At 36.4% G+C, this 23,759-nt stretch overlaps 3 protein-coding genes across 4 annotated transcripts in view; all 3 read right to left on the minus strand.

Annotated features, from left to right (window-relative positions):
* bark (C-type lectin domain-containing protein bark beetle) overlaps positions 1 to 1,723 on the minus strand; it is a 29,217-nt gene extending 27,494 nt beyond the window's left edge. The window contains exon 1 of the mRNA XM_076173723.1: positions 1,248 to 1,723. Coding sequence (XP_076029838.1) covers positions 1,248 to 1,520 — 273 coding nt within the window. The 5' untranslated portion in view covers positions 1,521 to 1,723. The remainder of the gene's footprint in view (positions 1 to 1,247) is intronic.
* A 6,531-nt stretch (positions 1,724 to 8,254) lies between these two features.
* LOC143018418 (uncharacterized) overlaps positions 8,255 to 23,759 on the minus strand; it is a 187,018-nt gene continuing 171,513 nt past the window's right edge. Inside the window, exon 2 of the mRNA XM_076173776.1 lies at positions 8,255 to 8,267. The gene's annotated coding sequence lies outside the window, so the exon portion shown is untranslated. The remainder of the gene's footprint in view (positions 8,268 to 23,759) is intronic.
* Positions 23,325 to 23,759, minus strand: part of Cc2d2a (Coiled-coil and C2 domain containing 2A) — a 66,765-nt gene continuing 66,330 nt past the window's right edge. For both annotated transcript variants that reach the window (XM_076173252.1, XM_076173251.1), the window contains exon 28: positions 23,325 to 23,722. In XM_076173252.1, coding sequence (XP_076029367.1) covers positions 23,534 to 23,722 — 189 coding nt within the window. In that variant the 3' untranslated portion in view covers positions 23,325 to 23,533. The remainder of the gene's footprint in view (positions 23,723 to 23,759) is intronic.

Here is a 23,759-nt window from a genome sequence, read left to right on the forward strand (position 1 = left end):
AGAAGAAAAATCAGTAAAAGGGTTGTGGAAGGCAAAGATAGGAGTGAATTTGTGGGGACGACCGAGGATGAGAAGGATGGATAGGGTGAAGGGGGGCGTTGAGCGGGAGGGAAATGTCTGTTAAGCAAGGGAGAGAGCAGGAGACAGGGGTGAGTGGAGAGTGGCTGAATATAGATAACACTATTAAGCAAGGAAGGGAGGGGCGGAGGATGGGGAAGTAGGGGGATGCTAGTGTGTGAACGATACTTTGACGCAGCCCGATGGGATGTCTCCCTGTCTTCTCTTTGTTTGCGTGAGGGGACATAGAGGAGGGGGGGTCGCCGATTAAATGAAGCGGCCTTGCTGAGTATGTAATGTGTCTTGCTGTACTGCTTCCGACCCGGGGTAGTGCGCGGGATACAGGAATGACCCATCATCCATGAGGAACTAGGATAAGAGGTAGGAAAGAGTGGGGGGAGTGGAATGGGTAGTAGGTACGTGCCTTTGATTTGGCTACCTCTATTATAAGGGGGAAAATCTCTTGGTGTGTGTGTGTGTGTGTGTGTGTGTGTATATATATATATATATATATATATATATATATATATATATATATATACATATATATATATCCTTCTATGACACCGTGTCAAGTTCGTTAACTGGTGTGCGTGATGCTGATAAGAATGCCTCCTTTAAGTCAACTTCACCGCACAGTCCAATGTTATAGTGTCAATCTTGTGAATATCATGTAAAGGAAATACAGGGAGGGATAAGAAAAAATATCACGGCTGTCGGTGAAAGTTTACTTTTGAAAAACAAACGATTTGTACAGCGCACGGACTTCCACGTCTGCATCCACAACAGATATGCTGATAAAGAAGACAATGACAACCAGCGTTCACATACCTCTCCTTCCCATCGCGATGTGTGGAAATTCAAAAGTAAACACACAGTAAACAGTTGTGAATCGGTGTCTGATTCTCATACCAAACGCGAACTCATCCAGTCATATTATTAAAGAACAAGAGAAAATAACCATAGAATAAGAAAAATTGTTCCGTACATTGTTTTTGTGACGTGAGTCATCTTTCCAGGAATGACAAAACTAGATAAACAGCTACATATTTCAAAACTTTATCAGTTACATGAAGAACCCTTTAATTCGACTACTCAATTGACAGCAATTATTGCACCACAAACTGAACCTGTAAAATGATGGCCAACTTTCCAGACACGACATCTTAAGACTGTGCGTACATACGTACCTTCGCTTTCATCACGCCTCTCACAGTGACTCCAACACCAGGATCGAAGCGCATCGTAACTCCTGCTTCAATATTTAATGTTGCTCCTTTTTCGACAACAATATCTTCTGTAATAGTATAGGGAGACCCAGAGGCATTGTATACTTTTTCCTTGGTAATGAGGCCCCCCTCTGCACTCACATAACTCGTGATTAAACATAACGATCCAAGGATCAACACCACTCTTAACACACTGCTCCTACAACAAAGTTGTGTTGGCTTTTCCATGGCCATGGTAAATCCTGTTGTAAGTCTACTTAACACACAACACAATTAAGGTGCGACTCAGAGACATATTGCTCTGTGGTTTCTCTCAACAGCAAGAGAAAAAATAAATATACGAAGTTTCTATACGAAATTGTTTGAAGCGGGCCTGTCACACACACAGCGTCTTCCCCTCCCGCTCCCGTTTCACTCACTGGCGATGAAGGGACCGCACTACACGGAGTAAGGTTGGGAATCGGGATACGGTCATACCTGGTTTCACCAACGAACATACACACAAATCAAACGGGAAGTTTACCAATGCCTGCCTTTCTACACTTCCATAAAAAATCAGAAAAGTATGACATGAAACTATGGATGATATATGATTTCACATGTACGCGGAAAATTTGATTTTTTTTATACATGAATGAGTACTATCTAGCATAACTTTGTGTGTATACTTTCGTGGTCACGTGACTGGAACGTCATACAGGTAGCCCCGCCCGAAGACAGGTGTCTTGACCGTTAGTAGTCTTTTATTTAGCTTAACATATAAGTTCTTCAACATACTATTTTCTTTACTGAGAATAATGTGTGTGTGTGTGTGTTTTAGATTAAGTTATATGTTTGTGTAAATAAACATTATGTAGGCCAACTATTTATGTGGTCTTTATAAACAACATACTCGCGCCATCTCTTGGCAGAAGGAGGAACTGAATTCGGGTATCTTTCAAATAATTTTAAAGATCCAGAGAGAAAATGGGAGGTTACCGACAAAATGTAGACCAATGCATGTACCCACCTCGTTAAACTTGCATACCAGCACACGCGCAGAAATACTTAGGATAATTATTTGTATCGTACTTCCATCGTATGATCCTTTTCATTATATTCCCTTATATTTTGGGTACGGTGACCATTTCCTCTGCACATAGAAAATTATATATATATCTATATCTATATATATATATATATATATATATATATATATATATATATATATATATTAATCTTTTTCAACCACATTAATTCAGTGTGTGTATATATATATATATATATATATATATATATATATATATATATATATATATATATATATATCTTTTTCAACCACATTAATTCAGTGTATATATATATATATATATATATACATATATATATATATATATATATATATATATATATGCAGAAAGATCACTAAAAACAACACGTGATCCACAAATTTTGCTGGTAACCACTAAGGAAATGGGATGAAAACAGAAATTCAAAAGCGCTTTCGTGTAATTCACATATCTGTTTTCTTCAGATTTCCTTAGTGGTTACCATCAAAAATTATGTGTGTATATATATATATATATTATATATATATGTCTATACATATATATATATATATATAGAGAGAAAGATATATATATATAATTTTTTTTTTTTTTTTTTTTTTTTTTTTTTTTTTTTTTTTTTTTTTTTTTTTTTTTTTTTTTTTTTACCATACGACCAAGAAATTTAATTGAATGCCGTTTGATCAAATCTCGTAAGGGAATAAATGTTAATCTCCATCAACGTTTGTACAAATTAGATAGTTATATTTGTTATGAAATTTCAAAATTATTTTAATTGTAATATACCAGTTATGAGCAATTGTCCCATACTTGTTCGTTACCAAGACGGCATCAAATGTCACGTGTACATCTTCCACTACCTCTCCAAATTTCCTTTTTACAATGTCTCACTCAGACATATTCTGTACCTTGCCTCTTCATTTTATAATTCCTTCTCTGTATCAGCACTGAAGATGTAATTATACGAAAGCGCTCTGCTTCGTTAGTTTACTTTTTCCTAGTGGTTACTTACGCATATACATATATAAACATTTATATATATACATATATATATACATATGCATATATATATACATATATATATATATATATACATATATATATATATACATATATATACATATCTATATATATATATGAGGGGGGGTCTTTAACTAGTTGTATTTTACGGGAAGGGGAGCTATGCTCGTAGTGTTCCGTCTTCATATCTCATTTCATCTAAACTATTTTTAAATTCATGTATTGTTTTTGCACACACCACTTTCTCATCTAACTTGTTCCAAATATCTATTACTCTGTGAGGAAAGCTGTTCTTTTTCAGATCTCTTCTATAGCTGTCTTTCTTGATTTTCTTTCCGTGTCCTCTTGTATTTCTATCATCCCATTTTATTAGATCCCCTCTATCAATAATTTCTATGTCTTTCATGATTCTGTAAATAGTTATAAAATCTCCTCTCTCTCTTCTTTGTTCTAGTGTCTGTAGTTCAAGTTTTGCTAGTCTCTCTTCATATGATAGTTTTGAGAGTGTTGGTGCCAATTTTGTAATTGCTCTGTATTCTTTCAAGTTTTGTTATACATTTTTTGTACTTGGTGACCACATCGTTGCTGCATATTCCAATCTTGGTCTTATCAAAGTGATTAGTATTTTCCTCACAATTTCTTCATCCAGGTATGTAAATGCCACTTTGATTGTTCTTATTAAATTATAAGTTTCTCCAAAAATCTTGTTTATATGTTTCTCAGGTGACATATTATTCATAATAATGACTCCCAGGTTCTTCTCATTTTCTATTTATTTTATTCCTTCTTCTCCCAATTTATATGATCCTATTATTCTTTTTTTGCTTCTTCCAAATTCCATTATACTACACTTTTTAGTATTGAACTCCATCTCCCACTTCCTACTCCATTCCCATACTTTATTGAGATCACTCTGTTGTGACTCACAATCTTCTTCCGTGTTCACTTTTTTTAACAGTTTTGCATCATCTGCATAGAAGCTCATATAACTTTCAATTTCTTCATCCATATCATTAATATATATAGCAAACATTATTGGGGCCAGAACTGTTCCTTGTGGAACACCACTTATTACTTCATCCCAATTAGAGTGTTTGTCTCTTATCACTAATCTCATTTTTCTTTCTTGCAAAAAGTCTTCCATCCATTTAAGCAGTTTGCCCTGTATTCCTCCTTCAGTTTCTAATTTCTTAAGCAGCTTCTTATATGGTACTTTGTCAAAAGCTTTTTTTAGATCTAGAAATGCGCAATCAGCCCATCCATCTCTTTCTTGTATTATATCTATTAGCCTTGAATAGAAACATATTAAATTGGTGACACATGATCGTCCTTGTCTGAATCCAAATTGCCTTGGATTTAGCACGTTTTTTTTTTTTTTTTCTAAATACTTTACCCATCTACTTTTGATAATTCTTTCACAAATTTTTGCTACTGTACTTGTTAGTTAGACTGGTCTATAGTTGGTAGGGTCTTCTTTATTTCCCCCTTCATATATAGGTACTATATTTGCTTTTTTTTTTTAATCTTTTGGAACTTTTCCTTCTTTCAAGGAACTGTTTTTTATGCTATGTATTTTGTCTGCCAGTTCCTTCCTGCATTCTTTCAAAATCCAGTTTGCTATTTCATCTGGTTCATGCGATTTTCTGACATCAAGATTACTCAAGTGTTTCATTATTTCATTCTTTGTTACTTCTATTTCTTTCATAGGGGGGACTTTCTCTTCCCATTCGATCTCTCCAGGTTGTATGTTCTCCCTTGTAAACACTGATTTAAAATGCTTGTTCATAATTTCTGCCATTTCTATTTCCTCTTTGTATTCAACTCCTCCTTGTCTTAATTTCTCTAATTCTTGTTTGTTTTTCAGTTTGTTGTTTACAAATCTGTAAAATAGTTTTGGTTGATCTTTACATTTTTCAATGACCTCTTTTTCATATTTTCTCTTTTCCTCTCTGCACACTTGTACATATTCTTTTCTATAATAAGTATATATTTTCCATTTTTCAGGTCTTTTTTCCATTCGGTCCAAGCTTTCTCTTTTGTCTTTTAACTCCCTACAACTTTTGTTGTACCAACACTTTACATATTGTTTTTCTTGTTTTTGTCTTGGGATATACTTTTCCACTCCTTTATTTTCTTTTTTTCTTATAAATTTTTGTCAAGATATTCCATTTCTCTTTCACTGTTGCTTCTTCTTTGTATTTTCTTTCCCAGTTTTCTTTTTGAAAGAATTCTCTTATTTAATAATAAAAAAAATTCATACATCATTCTTCCTTTTCTATATTGTTCATTCTTTCCATGTATTTTTTCTCATTTAGTTCCAGTTCAATCAACATGTGGTCACTTTTACTTATTGGTGTCTTATATTCAATCTTTTCCACTATTTTAGGTTCTGATGTGATTATTAGGTCTAGTCTCGATGGTTCTTCATTTCTATACCTAGTGTTCTCTTGAATCCATTGTGTCATTGTGTGGTCAATAATCATCTCGAGTAGAACATTTCCCCATGAGTTGTCTCCACTCTTTACTGTCATCTCTTCCCAGCAGACTTCTTTGCAATTAAAGTCGCCCATCATAACTATTCTTCCTCCATCTTCCATTATCTTATTTAGTGTTATCCTTGTGTCTTGTAACATACTTTTATGTTCACTCTCTTCCCACGAGGCTGTTTTTGGAGGCACATAATTTATCACAAACTTTCTGCTCTTCCTATCTCTGTCTTCCACTTCGATCATAATCATCTCTACTGTATCTTTCCATATGTGACACACCTCACGTTTATATCCTTCTTAGTCAGGAACATAACTCCACCCCCTTGTTTTGTCTCTCTCTTTCTAATCCAATAATTATATGCATCATGTCCTACACTGTTGGGTGGTAGTGGACCTTTTAATTTTGTCTCTACAATTCCCATTATGTCCGGTTCTTTTTTCCTTCAGATAATCGTTTATTTGATTCAATCCTGTTATTAATCCATCTATGTTTGTGTAAGACACTCTTAATTTTCTGCTACTTCCATTGTATTTTCTGTTTTCCTTTTGTATTTCTCTAGTATGTCCCATTTCCTCACTTTCATATTCACTACTCTCCAATAGAATTTCTCTTTTTCTGACTCTGTTCTGTTCTCGTTTTTTTTCCTTAGCTTCTTGTCCTTTCATTTTTCCCTCCTCTCTTTCCTCTTTATTCATTTCTCTTTTTATCCATACCTTTTTATATTGTTCACTGTTTGCTAGTTTCCCTGTTTTTGCTCAAATATTCTCTGCTGTTTTTTGTGACCTGAATTTAATCTTAATTGGTCTGGTTTTATCTGTACTATATTTCCCTAGTCTATACATCTCTTCAATTTGTCTCACGATTTCAGGTTCATCTTCCTGGACTAATTCAAGTAAACTACTTACTTTTTCTTTTTCCTCTTTGATTCTTGTGGTTCTATTTAGATTATACTTCTCTTCCATTTCTTTTTATCTGCTAACCCTCTTACTATATTCTCCTTCTGTCTCATCACTTTAATGATTGAGTCTTCAGTTTGTTCTTTCATCTGCTGTTTTATTATGTCATTAAATGCAATTTTGCTGTTGGATTTTTTCCAACCCTGTGCTTCTTTTAATATGGACTCTTTATTCTCTTTATTATTCCTCTTTAATTCCTCATTCTCATCTTTTACTTCTTTTAACTGTCTTTTTTATTCTTCTATTTCTTCCAATTTTTAACACTCTGCGCAATCTTAGTTAGTTGACCGAACCTACTCTCCCAATGTTCGGTCATTTTCTCAAGTTTTTCCTCTAGGCTTGCTAATCGGGGGAGGTTGGTATCACCCCTCCCCTCATTAAATCCATAGAAATTATTATCTTCACCTTCCATTGTGCTGCTCTTATCTATATTTCTAATCTCTACATTTCTGCTAATCCCTTCTTCCTCAAAATCATCATCCGTCCTTCGTTTGTTTACAAGTCGCCTGGCCTCCTGGACCAAGTCCTCCCCTTCCTCATTTCCTTCCATTCCCCTCAGTGATCCCTCCCCTTCTCCTTTTTCATCACCTTCCCACTACACCACGAGCTTTCCCCTTCCCTATAAATACAACACAGGTACTTCCTTGTCGTTGTGATCCTTGAAATTCTTGGATAACTCCGGAGTCCGAACTTCGCTGTCACCTCGACCGACGTGTATTTACCTAGTTGTATTTACCTAGTTGTATTTTACGGGAAGGGGAGCTATGCTCGTGGTGTCCCGTCTTCATATCTCATTTTATCTAAACTATTTTTAAATTAATGTATTGTTTTGCACACACCACTTTCTCGTCTAACATGTTCCAACTGTCTATTACTCTGTGAGGAAAGCTGTTCTTTTTCAGATCTCTTCTATAGCTGTCTTTTTTTATTTTCTTTCCGTGTCCTCTTGTATTTCTATCATCCCATTTTATCAGATTCTCTCTATCAGTAATTTCTATGCCTTTCATGATTCTGTAAATAGCTATCAAATCTCCTCTCTCTCTTCTTTGCTCTAGTGTCTGTAGTTCAAGTTTTGCTAGTCTCTCTTCATATGATAGTTTTGAGAGTGTTGGTGCCAATTTTGTAATTGCTCTTTGTATTCTTTCAAGTTTTTTTTATACATTTTTTTGTACTTGGTGACCACATCGTTGCTGCATATTCCAATCTTGGTCTTATCAGTGTGATTAGAATTTTCTTCACCATTTCTTCATCCAGATATGTAAATGCCACTTTGATTGTTCTTATTAAATTATAAGTTTCTCCAAAAATCTTGTTTATATGTTTCTCAGGTGACATATTATTCATAACAATGACTCCCAGGTCCTTTTCATTTTCTACTTTTTTATTCCTTCTTCTCCCAATTTATATGATCCTATTATTCTGTTTTTGCTTTTTCCAAATTCCATTATACTACACTTTTTAGTATTGAACTCCATCTCCCACTTCCTACTCCATTCCTGTACTTTATTTAGATCACTCTGTAGTGATTCACAATCTTCTTCTGTGTTCACTCTTTTCAGTAGTTTTGCATCATCTGCAAAGAAGCTCATATAGCTTTCAATTCCTTCATCCATATCATTAATATATATATAGCAAACATTATTGGGGCCAGAACTGTTCCTTGCGGAACACCGCTTATTACTTCATCCCATTTTGAGTGTTTGTCTCTTATCACTACTCTCATTTTCCTTTCTTGCAAAAAGTCTTCCATCCAATTAAGCAGTTTGCCCTGTATTCCTCCTTCAGTTTCTAATTTCTTAAGCAGCTTCTTATGTGGTACTTTGTCAAAAGCTTTTTTTAGGTCTAGAAATGCTGTTATTAATGTGTTAGGATATGCCATTTGATGTTATTTGATATTTGGATATGTCATTGGATATGTTTAAGTGTTCTTAGTATATGTAATGTTTTCCAAATGAAGAAGTGATGTTTTATTTTATTTCTGATACAGAATGTTTTGTTTTAAGTTCTTTTGTAAGTTTGTAGGTGAAAGCTGACGGGTCGTCAAGCTTTGTAGAGGGGGATAATGTGGCGAAAGGGCATGTATGAATGTTGCATAGTGTGCCTGGATGGTTGGTATGCGTGTGAGTGATGCGTGGTTCGGAGAGTTAGCGAGGGTATGCATGGGGGGACGCCAGGGGGGGTCCCGGCGTCGCTCGCCATACCCCGGATAGAGAGAGTAAGCCTAGCATTGGTGTTGAACACACGTGTAAAATCCTCATGTTCGCTAAGCAGAATAAACAAGAGAAGACTGAACTCCTGCCTTTCCCTGATCCGGACAATGGTAAGCGTGAACTTGTCTTTAACTCGTGCTCCCATGATCACGGCCCATGTGCAATAGAAAAAGGTGAGTTTAATGTACATGCGAATACGTAACATATATATATATATATATATATATATATATATATATATATATATATATATATATATATATATATATATATATATAGTATATATATTATATATATATATATATACATATATAGTATACATATATATTTATATATATATAGTATACATATATATCTATATATATATAGTGTACATATATATTTATATATATATATATATATATATAGTATATATATATATATATATATATATATATGTATATATATGTATATATATATATATAGTGTGTGTGTGTGCGTGTGTGCATACATATATATATATATGTATATATATACAAATATATATATATATGTATATATATGTATATATATAAATATATATATACATACATACATACATATTAGGAAGGTGGTCGAAATATCCAGATTTTCTGTCCTTATCTTATTCTCCGACAGTGGGTCAATGAGTATATATAAATATATATATATATATATATATATATATATATATATATATATATATATATATATATATATATATATATATAAGATTCACCATGGTCTTGGATCACGTATTGGTCTCGTGATAGACATTTTTTACCCTCCCGGAAGAGACCTCAGAGTTCATATATGACCGATCTATGGGTAATGCTGTGACGTTACACGCACATACAAACCCCAACTCCCCGCCCACGTGAGTTGGAATAGCGACTCGCAGCGAAGCAATATTGAAATTATTTCAGCCCTGAGCGGGATTCGATCTCGGACCGCAGTATTGGTGGCCCAGAACGCTACCAATGCGCCATTGAGTTCTGTATTTATAAAGTTGTATTTACCTAGTTTTATTTTACGGGAATGGGAGCTATGCTCGTAGTGTCCCGTCTTCATATCTCATTTTATCTAGACTGTTTTTAAATTCGTGTATTGTATTTACACACCATTTCTCATCTAACTTGTTCCAAATGTCTATTACTCTGTGGGGAAAGCTGTTCTTTTTCAGATCTCTTCTATAACTGTCGTTCTTGATTTCCTTTCCGTGTCCTCTTGTACTTTTACTATCCCATTTTATTAGATCCTCTCTATCAATAGTTTCTATGCCTTTCGTGATTCTATAAATAGTTATCAAATCTCCTCTCTCTCTTCTTTGCTCTAATGTCTGTAGCTCAAGTTTTGCTAGTCTCTCTTCATATGATAGTTCTGAGAGTGTTGGTGCCAATTTTGTAATTGCTCTTTGTATTCTTTCAAGTTTTGTTATATATTTTTTTGTACTTGGTGACCACGTCGTCGCTGCATATTCCAATCTTGGTCTTATCAAAGTGATTAGTATTTTCTTCACCATTTCTTCATCCAGGTATGTAAATGCCACTTTGATTGTTCTTATTAAATTATAAGTTTCTCCAAAAATCTTGTTTATATGTTTCTCAGGGGACATATTATTCATAATAATGACTCCCAGGTCCTTCTCATTTTCTACTTTTTTATTTCTTCTCCCAATTTATATGATCCCACTATTCTTTTTTTGCTTCTTCCGAATTCCATTATACTACACTTCTTGATATTGAATTCCATCTCCCACTTCCTACTCTATTCCCATACTTTATTGAGATCCCTCTGTAGCGACTCACAATCTTCTTCAGTATTCACTTTTTCAAAAATTTTGCATCATCTGCAAAGAAGCTAATATAACTTTCAATTCCTTTATCCATGTCATTAATATATATAGCAAACATTATTGGGGCTAGAACTATTCCTTGTGGAACTCCACTTATCACTTCATCCCAATTAGAGTGTTTGTCTCTTATCACTACCCTCATTTTTCTTTCATGCAAGAAGTCTTCCATCCACTTCAGAAGTTTGTCCTGTATTCCTCCTTCAGTTTCTAATTTCTTTAGCAACTTCTTATTTGGCACATTATCAAAAGTTTTTTTCAGGTCTAGAAATGCACATTTAGCCCATCCATCTCATTCTTGTATTACATATATTAGCCTTGAATAGAAACACATTAAGTTTGTGACGCATGATCGTCCTTGTCTAAATCCAAATTGTCTTGGATTTAGTACGTTTTTTTTTTCCAAATGCCCTACCCATCTACTTTAGATAATTCTTTCACAAATTTTAGCTATTGTACTTGTTAGAGAGACCGGTCTATAGTTAGTAGGGTCTTCTTTTTTTTCCCCTTGATATATTGGTATTATACTTGCTCTTTTCCAATCTTCTGGAACTTTTCCTTCTTTCAATGAACTGTTTATTAAAGTATGTATTTTGTCTGTTAGTTCATTCCTGCATTCTTTCAAAATCCAGTTTGCTATTTCATCTGGTCCATGTGATTTTCTGACATCGAGATTACTCTAGTGTTTCATTATTTCATTCCTTGATACTTTTATCTCTTTCATAGGGGGGACTTTCCCCTCCCACTCGATATCTCTGGGTTGTATGTTCTCCCTTGTAAACACCGATTTAAAATGCTTGTTCATAATTTCTGCCATTTCTATTTCCTCTGTGTATTCAACTCCTCCTTGCCGTAGTTCTTCTAATTCTTGTCTGTTTTTCAGTATGTTGTTTACATATCTGTAAAATAGTTTTGGTTGATCTTTACATTTTTCTATAACATCTTTTTCATATTTTCTCTTTTCTTCTCTGCACACTTGTACATATTCATTTGTATAACTAGTATATATTTTCCATTTGTCAGGTCTTTCGTATTTTTTCCATTTTATCTAAGCTTTACCTCTTTTGTCTTTGAACTCGCTACATCTTTGTTGTACCAGCACTTTACATATTCTTTTTCTTGTTTTTGTCTTGGAACATACTTTTCCACTCCTTTATAATTTTTTGTCAAAATATTCCATTTCTCTTCTACTGTTGTTTCCTCCTTGTGTATTCTTTCCCAGTCTGCCTTCTTAAAGAATTCCCTTCATTTATCCATTTTTTCATACAACAATCTTCCCTTTCTATATTGTTCATTTTTTCATGTATTTTTCCTCAGTTCCAGTTCAACCAATATGTGGCCACTTTTACTTACTGGTGTCTTATGTTCAATCTTGTCCACTATTTCAGGTTCTGATGTGATTATTAGGTCCAGTCTCGATGGCTCTTCCTCATTTCTATACCTAGTATTCGCTTGAATCCATTGCGTCATTGTATGTTCTATAATCATATCAAGTAGTACATTTCCCCATAGGTAGTATGATGGAAGTGGAGGACAGGGATGGAAAGAGCAGGAAGTTTGTAGTAAATTATGTGCTTCCTAAAACGGCCTCGTGGGAAGAGAGTGAACACAAAAGTATAATAGAAGACACAAGGATAACACTAAATAAGATAATGGAAGATGGAGGAAGAATAGTTATAATAGGTAACTTTAATTGTAAAGAAATCTGCTGGGAAGAGATGACAGTGAAGGGTGGAGACAACCTATGAGGAAATGTACTATTTGATATGATTATAGAACATACAATGACGCAATGGATTCAAGAGAATACTAGGTATAGAAATGAGGAAGAACCATCGAGACTGGACCTAATAATCACCTCAGAACCTGAAATAGTGGAGAAGATTGAATATAAGACACCAATAAGTAAAAGTGACCACATACTGGTTGAACTGGAACTAAAGTAGGAGAAATACATGGAAAAAATGAAAAATATAGTAAGGGAAGATGGATCTATGGAAAAAAATGATAGAATAAGAGAATTCTTTCAAAAACAGGCTGGGAAAGGATACACAAGAAGGAAACAACAGTAGAAGAAAAATGGAAAATTTTGACAAAAAATTATAAAAAAAAAAAAGGAGTGGAAAAGTATGTTCCAAGACAAAGAGAAGAAAAAAGATATGTAAAGTGTTGGTACAACAAAAGATGTAGGGAGTTAAAAGACCGAAGTGACATAGCTTGGATAAAATGGAAAAAGACAAAAGACCTGACAAATGGAAAATATATACTAGTTATACAAATGAATATATACAAGTGTGCAGAGCAGAAAAGAGAAAGTATGAAAAAGATATCATAGAAAATGTAAAGATCAACCAAAACTATTTTACAGATTTGTAAACAACAAACTGAAAAACAAACAAGAATTGGAGAAACTACGACAAGGAGTTGAATACATAGAGGAAATAGCAATGGCAGAAATTATGAACAAGTATTTTAAATAGGTGTTTACGAGTGAGAACATACAACCCAGAGATATCGAGTGGAAGGAGAAAGTTCCCCCTATGAAAGAGATAAAAGTATCAAGGAATGAAATAATGAATCACTTAAGTAATCTCGATGTCAGAAAATCGCATGGACCAGATGAAATGGCAAATTGGATTTTGAGATAATGTAGGAATGAACTAACAGACAAAATACATGTTTAACAAGCAGTTCACTGAAAGAAGGAAAAGCTCCAGAAGATTGGAAAAGAGCAAATATAGTACTAATATATAAAGAGGGAAACAAAGAAGACCCTACTAACTATAGACCGGTCTCTCTAACAAGTACGATAGCTAAAATTTGTGAAAGAATGATCAAAACTAGATGGGTAAAGCATCTAGAAAAAACAACATACTAAATTCAAGGCAATTTGGATTTAGACAAGGACGATCATGCGTCACAAACTTAATGTGTTTCTATTCAAGGCTAATATATGTAATACAAGAAAGAGATGGATGGGCTGATTGTGCATTTCTAGACCTGAAAAAAGCTTTTGATAAGGTGCCACATAAAAAATTGCTAAAGAAATTAGAAACTGCAGGAGGAATACAGGACAAACTGTTGAAGTGGATGAAGACTTCTTGCATGAAAGAAAAATGAGAGTGGTGATAAGAGACAAACACTCTAATTAGGATGAAGAGATTAGTGGAGTTCCACAAGGAACAGTTCTGGCCCCAGTAATGTTTGATATATATATATATATATATATATATATATATATATATATATATATATATATATATATATATATATATATATATATATATATATATATATATATATTAATGATATGAAGGAATTGAAACATATGAGCTTCTTTGTGGACGATCCAAATTTTGAAAGAAAAAAGTGAACACGGAAGAAGATTGTGAGTCGCTACAGAGGGATCTCAATAAAGTTTGGGAATGGAGTAGGAAGTGGGAGATGGAATTCAATATTAAGAGGTGTATCATAATGGAATTTGGAAGAAGCCAAAAAAAAAAAAATAGTGAGATCATATAAATTGTGAGAAGAAGAAATTAATAAAGTAGAAAATGAGAAGGACCTGGGAGTCATTATTATGAATAATATGTCCCCTGAGAAACATATAAACAAGATTTTTGGAGAAACTTATAATTTAATAAGAACAATCAAAGTGGCATTTACATACCTGGATGAAGAAATGGTGAAGAAAATACTGGTCACTTTGATAAGACCAAGATTGGAGTTTGCAGCGACGACATGGTCACCAAGTACAAAAAAATATATAACAAAACTTGAAAGAATACAAAGAGCAATTACAAAATTGGCACCAACACTCTCAGAACTATCATATGAGGAGAGACGAACAAAACTTGAGCTACAGACATTAGAGCAAAGAAGAGAGAGAGGAGATTTGATAACTATTTATAGAATCATGAAAGGCATAGAAACTATTGATAGAGAGGATCTAATAAAATGGGATAGTAGAAGTACAAGAGGACACGGAAAGAAAATCAAGAAAGACAGTTATAGAAGAGACCTAAAAAAGAACAGCTTTCCCACAGGGTAATAGATGTTTGGAACAAGTTAGATGAGAAAGTGGTGTGTGCAAATACAATACACGAATTTAGAAACAGTCTAGATAAAACGAGATATGAAGAAGGGACACCACGAGCATAGCTCACATACACGATCGTCGAATTGACGGCGAAGATTGGAACTCCGAAAAAATGCAATTTTCGTGGATTTCAACGACGAGTACCTGTGTTATATTAGTAGGGAAGGGGAAAGCTCGTGGTGCAGTGGGAAGGTGAAGAAAAAGGAGAAGGTGAGGGATTATTGAGGAAAATGGAAGAAAATGAGGAAGGGGACGAACGGGCCCCGGACGTCAGAAGGGATCTAAACAAGAAATGTGCAGACGACACTGGTGAAGACGAAGAAATCAGCAAAGGCATAAAAATTAGAAATATAGATAAGAGCAGCGCAATAGAAAGTGGAGATAATTATTTCTATGGATTTAATGAGGGAGAAGACGGCAACCTCCCCCGATTAGCAAGTCTAGAAGAAAATCTAACAAAAATGAACGAATCATGGGAGGTTAGGTTTAGTCAACTTGCACTTTTTTATTGATTGCAAGTATATGCAAAAGAAAAGTTGCGCGGGTCACAACCCGCTACCTCCTAAGAAGTCTAAAGGACTTTTACAATAAATTACTGTACTAAGAGTGTATGGTGTCAGCCATCTCTCCGGTGCTCTTCTGCCTCCCGGTCTGATGTTTCTCTTCCCTCAGTTCATGCCCTCCGGGATTCCAGGTAAGGATGGCCAGTCGTTCTTGCTGTAAAGAAAAAAAATCATGGTGAGCGGATGTGCTTTGTGGTGCATAGGTCATATACTCAGTGTATATTCATAAAAGGAAAGTGGGGGACATATCTAGGAGGTAACACTTCCATTAGGGGCCGAAGCCGGTATGGGTTGTGCGCGCCCAACAGCCTCCTCACTAGTCCCTCCGGTGAAGTGGTGGGACCCGTTCGAAGAAATCCAGACGCTGGACAGGTAGCCAGGTAGTGGACCAGCGTATTGGCCCCCATCGCACTGCAGTGTTGGCAGACCTCTTGGCGTCCCGCCATCTCCCAGAAACACCGATACCCTAGCCGAAGGCGATGTAGAACCATTTCTTGCGCCCTGGAGAGGCGCATTCCTGTGGCAAGCTTCTCGTAATTGGACGTCCTCTTGTACCACAAGGCTGACGGCCTCATAGGCGCCACCAACTTGTGCTTCTCTACCTCTCGCCGGGTCAGTGTTCTTGCAGCAATGGTCAAGATCTCTGCCCGACTCGGGAGCACACCAATACCGCCGTCCTTGTGGTGACTGGCCGCTGCCTTCCTCGCCTCACTGTCTGCCTCTTCGTTCCCCAGCAGGCCGATGTGTCCGGGAATCCAGTTAAGGACGACTAACCGTCCTTGCTCATGGAGGGACCTGATCTGAAACAGCAAAGATGTCATTAGATGCACATAGTCTTGATGTATGTCTTTATTGATAATTTGTATCAATGACAGACTATCAGTATGTATTACAACATGGCTTTGGTGGGTGTTGAGGGCGTGGGTCAGTGCTAGTCCCACTGCAATTCCCTCCGCTTGCATTGAGCAGCGAGTTCTCAACACCCTTACTCCCTGTCGTGTGTCGTGTGTGACAAACGCCGCACCCGCCGTCTTGCGCTCAGTATCTGCTGATCCTGATTACACAGAGTTGATAAATTGGGAGAACTAAAGGGGAACCAAAACTCAAATAAAGAAATAGAAGAAATAAATAGACAGTTAAAAGAAGTAAAGGATGAAAATGAGGAATTAAAGAGGAATAATAAAAAGAATAAAGAGTCCATAGCAAAAAAGGTAAGTGGTTGGAAAAAGGTTCAGGAGAATAGCACAATTGAATTTAGAGATACAGTGAAACAACAGATGAAGGAACACACTTAGGACACAGTTATTAAAGTGATGAGAGTGAAGGAGAATATAGTAAGAGTCTTAGCAGATAAAAAGAAATGTATAGTTATATTAGGAATGGAAGAGAAACATAATACAAATAGGACTACGAGAGTAAGAGATGAGAAAGAAAGAGTGAACAAGGTACTAAAAATATTTCAAGAAGGTGAACAGGAAATAGGGAAAGAAATTGAAGAAATATATAGAATAGAGAAATACAGTATAGACGAGACCAGACCAATTAAGGTTAAATTCAGGTCACAAACCACAGCAGAGAATGTCTTATCAAAAACAGGAAAACTAGCAGAAAGTGATCAGTACAAACAGGTATGGATAAAAAGAGAGATAGATAAAGAGGAAAGAGAGGAAGAGAAAAAAATCGAAGCTAAGAAAAAAAAACGAGAACAGAACAGTCAAAGATAAATTCTATTGGAGAGTAGTGGATATGAAAGTGAGGAAATGGTTCATAGGAGATAAAAACAGAAGGGAACCAGAAAGCAGGATGGAGGTAACAGAAAATTTAAAGTGTCCTTCACAAATATAGATGGCTTAATAACAGGCTTGAATGAATTGAATGATTATCTGAAGGAAAAAGAACCGGACATAATGGGAATGGTAGAGACAAAATTAAAAGGTCCACTACCACCCAACAGTGTAGGACATGGTGCATATAGTTATTGGATTAGAAACAGAGAGGTAAAACAAGGGGGTGAAGTTATGTTCCTGACTAAGAAGGATATAAATGTGAGGAATGTCACATGGAAAGAATAGAGTGGAGACGATTATGATAGAAATAGAGGACAGGGACAAGAAGAGCAGGAAATTTGTGGTAAATTATGTGCCTCATATAACGGTTTCGTGGAAAGAGAGAGAGCACAAAAATATGTTACAAGACACAAGGATAACACTAAATAAGATAATGGAAGATGGAGGAAGAATAGTTATAATAGGTGACTTTAATTGTAAAGAAATCTGCTGGGAGGAAATGACAGTGAAGGGTGCAGACGACCTATGGGGAAATGTAGGCTACTACTTGATATAATTATAGAACATACAATGACACAATGGATACAAGAGAATACTAGGTATAGAAATAAGGAAGAGCCAACGAGACTGGACCTAATAATCACATTAGAACCTGAAATAGTGGACAAGATTGAATATAAGACACCACTAAGTAAAAATCACCACATATTAGTAGAGCTGGAACTAAATGAAGAAAAATACATGAGAAAACAAAAATGAACAATATAGAAAGGGAAGATTGATGTATGGAAAAACATATTTTGATAAGATGAGAGAATGTCTCCAAAAAGCAGACTTGGAAAGGATACACAAGGAGGAAACAACAGTATAAGAGAAGTGGAATATTTTGACAAAATTTTATAAGGGAGGAGTGGAAACGTTTGTTCCAAGACAAAAAAAAAAAAAAAAAAAAAAGTAAAATGTTGGTACAACAAAAGATGTAGCGAGTTAAAAGACAAAAGGAATAAAGCTTGGAAAAAATGGAAGAGAGACCAAAAAAAAAAAAAAAAAATGGAAAATACATACCGGTTATAGAAACCAGTATGTGGAAGCGCGCAGAGAAGAAAAGAGAAAGTACGAAAAAGATGTCATAGAAAAATGTAAAGATCGACCAAAACTATTTTAGAGATTTGTAAACAACAAACTGAAAAACAAACAAGAATTAGTGAAACTACAACAAGGAGGAATTAGATACACAGAGGAAATAGAAGTGGCAGAAATTATGAACAAGCATTTTGAATCAGTGTTTACGAGGAAGAACATACAACTTAGAGATGTCGAGTGGGAGAAGAAAGTCCCCCATATGAAAGAGATGGAAGTAACAAGGAAAGAAATAATGAATCACTTGAATAATCTCGATGTCAGAAAATCGCATGGTCCAGATGAAATGGCAAACTAGATTTTGAAAGAATGCAGGAATGAACTAACAGACAAAATACATAGTCTAATAAGCAGTTCATTGAAAGAAGGAAAGTTCCAGAAGATTGGAAAAGAGCAAATATAGTACCAATATATAAAGGGAGAAACAAGGAAGACCTACTAACTATAGACCGGTCTCTCTAACAAGTACGGTAGCAAAAAACTGTGAAAGAATGATCAAAATTAGATGGGTAAAGCATTTGGAAAAAAAATACTAAATCCAATTCAATTTGGATTTAGACAAGGAAGATCATATATGTCACAAACTTGATGTGTTTCTATTCAAGTTTAATAGATGTAATACAAGAAAGAGATGGATGGGCTGATTGTGCATTTCTGGACCTGAAAAAAAAACTTTTGATTAGGTGCCACATAAGAAGTTGCTAAAGAAATTAGAAACTGCAGGAGGAATACAGGTCAAACTACTGAAGTGGATGAAAGACTTCTTGCATGAAAGAAAAATGAGAGTGGTGATAAGAGACAAAAATTCTAATTAGGATGAAGTGATTAGTGGAGTTTTGGCTCCAATAATGTTTGCTATATATGTTAATGATATGTATAAAGGAATTGAAAGTTATATGAGCTTCTTTGCGGACGACGCAAAAATTTTGAAAAAAAGTGAACACCGAAGAAGATTGTGAATTGCTACAGAGTGATATCAATAAAGTATGGGAAAGGAGTAGGAAGTGAGAGATGGAATTCAATATTAAGAGGTGTAGTATAATACGAGCTTTGAGCTCTCATTAGGGAGGGTAATAGCTGTTGATCACAAGTCCAACATGTGATCCAAGACCATGTGAATGTCACATAGCATTGATTAGAAAGTCACCATCATATTTGAGATGAATGTGAAGAACTATTCTGAAGGGCTTGAAACCAGAGTGGATAGCACAGTATGACAAGAATGCACAGACATTGATTAAATTTAGTGTTAAGACATGGCTCAACAGGTGACATGCCGGGGTCTTCCAGCACATGAGAAATAGTTGCATGGGGAGTGCGAACTCCAGCTAGCACATGTGTAGTATCACCATCACAACCACGGGGTATTGTCTCAAGGGCCTGGTTGAGCATCCCTCGAGGACCGGAGTTTCAATTAATATCCATACAGATAGGAAAAATTAAATGGCATCACGGGCCAAGGGCAACCACCTATTGAGATGACAAGAGAAGCAAGAGCTGGCTGCTGTAGACAGGATACTTCATCCCCATGGGGGACACTCATTTTAAAAAGCATTTCCTCTTGATTCAAATGTTGTCCTCACTGGAGTCAAGACCTCCCCCCACAACTTATCCCAGCTCAGACACCCAACCAGAATGACCTTAAAAGGTGGTCCTTCTGGTGGGCGGCACTGTTGCCCAGTATAGGTGGCCTAGTTCTGGGAAGCTTTTAGTCTGGTCCCTTACTGGCAACCTTACTACATACATACATATACCAAAGGCTTTTTTCACCTTTACAAGGGAGGTAGCCAAAAAAACAAAGGTATAAAAACCACTCCCACCCATTTCATCCCTATCACACTCCACTCCCCTCCACCCTCTCCCCTCCCCCTTATCTTGGCACCTCCTGGATGATGGGTCATCCCTGCATTTTGTCCACTGCCCTGGGTCAGAGGCAGTGTTGCAAGACACAGCACATCCACAGCAAGTCTGCTTAATTAAATTAGTGACCCCCCCTCTCCTTCCCCTCATGCAGAAAAGGAGAAGACTGGGAGAAATATCTTCAGACCATGTCAAATTTTTCTCACATACTCCCTCTCCCCCCACCCCCAACCCATTCCACCACATGCATCACATCATCCAAATACAGCCATTCTTCCATCCTCTCCTGTCCTTCCTCAACAGACATTCCCCTCTACCCCAAAGCCCCTTTTACCTCATCCATCCATCTCATCCTAGGACGTCCCTTCTTGTTCACTCCTTCCACATCTGCCTTTCATACCTCTTTTACTAGTCTTTCTTCACTCATTCTCTTCATGTGTCCATACCATCCCAATACTATTTCATCCACCCTATCTCCCAGCTCCCTTTCCACCCCCGTTCTCCTTCTCACCTCGTTTCTCACTCTATCCAGCCTAGTAACCCCTATCATACTTCTCAGACACCTCATCTCAAACACTTTCAAACTCCTCTCTTCCTCTCTTATGTTCCATGTTTCTGCCCCATACAGAGCTGTCGGCACAATCACTCATTCATATAATCTCCTCATAGCATCCATTCCCAAATGTCTATTTCTCATTACACTTTTAAATCCACCAAGGCATTTACTCACTTCCCTCAATCTACATTCTACCTCCACTCCTCCCTTTTCTGCCACATTGACACCCAAGTATCCAAAACTATCCACTTCCTCCAGTCTCTCTCCCTTAATACTCACTTCCAGTCTGCTGCCACTTTCACCCCCTTGTACATCTCATCACCTTACTTTTACCCATATCTATCTTCAACTTCCTTCTTTCACACACTTTCCCAAACTCTGTCACTAACTTCCTCAATCCCTCCTCTGATCCTGCTACAAGCGCAGTGTCGTCCACAAACAACAGCTGGCTTATCTCCCACTTTTCTCCATTTTCTTTAACCATCTCCAATCCCTAACCCACTACCCTTGCATTTACCTCTTGCACCACCCCATCCATGTATAAATTGAACAGCCAGTTTGACATAACACATCCCTGATGAAGTCCCACCTTTACCTCGAACCACTCACTCCATTTCTAATCCTGACACATGCACTACTACTCTCATAAAAACTCTTGACAGCTCCTAGAAGCTTTCCTCCTATCCCGTATATCTGCAATACCTCCCACAGTACCTTTCTGTCTACCCTATCATAAGCCTTTTCCAAATCCATATAAGCCCAAAAAAATGTCCTTACCTTTTTGTATAGAGCTTTCTCGCATATCTGTCTTACCACAAAAATCTGATCTACACAATCTCTACTTGTCCTAAACCCACACTGTTCCTCACCAATTACTCCCTCTGTTCCTCTCAGTCAAGACCCTCCCATAAGCCTTCCCAACTACACTTAACAAGCTAATCCCTCTGAAACTATTACACTCACACTTGTCCACTTTTCTCTTGTAAAGTGGAACTATATAGGCACTCCTCCAGTACTCTGGCACTCTACCCTCTCTTAAATAAACATTAAATAACCTCACCAGCCAGCCCACCATCACTGTATCTCTTTTTTTTTAGACATTCTGCATGACATCCATCCAGACCAGGTGCCTTACCTGCTTTCATCATCTTAACAACTCCCTTCACTTCATCTTTCCTTATTTTTCCTCACTCATCATGGTCATTTTCTTAGCACTTCCTACTGCAACTACTTTTCCCCCATTTTCTTCTTCACATTTAGCAACTCCCTAAAATACTCTGCCCATCTTCCTCTTACTGCCTTCTCTTCCATTATCATCTCTCCATCTGCACCTTTTACCTTTTCTTTATTTGATTCACCTCCTCTTCCTCTTTTAATTTCTTTCTAAAACATCTTTTTATTACTTTAAAAATGTTGTCATACTCTTACCCCATTTCACATCTGCTCTCCTCTCTACCTCCTTTATTATGCTTTACTTTTCTTTTCTTTGTACTTCTCATATGATTCCCTTGTCCTATTTTGTAACCAAATTATGAAAGCTCAATTCTTCTCTTCTACACCCTTCTTTGCTTCCTCATCTCACCACTCACTGTCCTTCTTTCTATTTCCTCCCGTCCTCCTTGTTCCACACACACACCATCTTTGCACACCTTGTGACTCCCTCCTTGAACCATCCCCATTCCCTCCCACTCCTCTATCAGCTTCTTCTTGTACTCCTTTTCTTTCTCATTTAAGCAATTCACTCTAAGCATCTCCCTACCTTTTATCATTTTCCTTTTTCTCCCTCTATCCTCCACTTTCAACTTACCTTCCACCAGAAAATTATCTGATATCTCTCCTTAGAACATGTACATCCTTAACTCTTCCTATCATACTCCTATCTACCACTACATAGTCCATTAATACTCTACCACCCTTCCATCCACCACCCTCTCCCATGTGTACTTATGCTTGACTTTCTTCCTAAACACTGTATTTGCTATCATCAACTCTCCTTCTAGACACATCTCCACCAACAACTCTCCACTACAATTCTTTCCTGGAACTCCACACTTCCCAACAACTCCACCTTACTAGCATAGGTAATTCTCTCCCCCTATGTAGGGTAGAACAGGGACCACCCAAACTTCACTTGTCAGGTCATAGGGATACACAAGTAACCCCACCATGACAAGGAGATTCCCATTAATGAGGAGGCTAGTATGAGCTTTGGACTGATGTCTAGGGATTGAAGTCATGGGAAAGTATTCATGTAGTGCTGATATCAATAGTGTGACCAGTCTCTTCAACAGTCCATAAGTTAAATGCATACTTAATAGCAGCATGTATTATAATATAATTACTGATGATCTTTTCAACGTGGTTTTGTAAAGGTTTATTTAAAGAAAAATTATATAAGGGAAAATTAAATTTCATAAATCAATGAAGGATACAAAAACAGTAGAACTCATGATTTTCTTCAGTATTATTTACATATAAATTCAATGATAAGGCAAGATAGTGATGATTATGATGATGATGATGATTTGATTTAATGTCGCAAACTTCCCCTGTTGGGAGGCTAGGACGGTGCCCCTAACAGTGGACTTCGTAGCAAGGCAAGATAGTAGTACTGAAATTTTTGTGCAGTTTCATATTTCTAATAACATGATCCCAGGTTAAACAATGTGCATTAGTTTTGCTTCTGCAGCGATGCTACATAGATCCAAACAGATATGACATCTCCAGGGTATGGGTGTAAATGTACAACCAGGGAAAATTCTGTGCCTTCAGCCTGGTTAAGATGTACACCAGTGCTGTATACAGCTTCTACTAAAGATGCCATAGTGCTGTAGCCCTGATGAATGCAAACACCACAAATCTGTAAAGAGCACAAAAACTGATTTAGAATATTGATA

This window comes from Oratosquilla oratoria, chromosome 34 (assembly GCF_046742065.1).
Source record: "Oratosquilla oratoria isolate Oo_2021 chromosome 34, ASM4674206v1, whole genome shotgun sequence".
NCBI lineage: Eukaryota > Metazoa > Arthropoda > Malacostraca > Stomatopoda > Squillidae > Oratosquilla > Oratosquilla oratoria.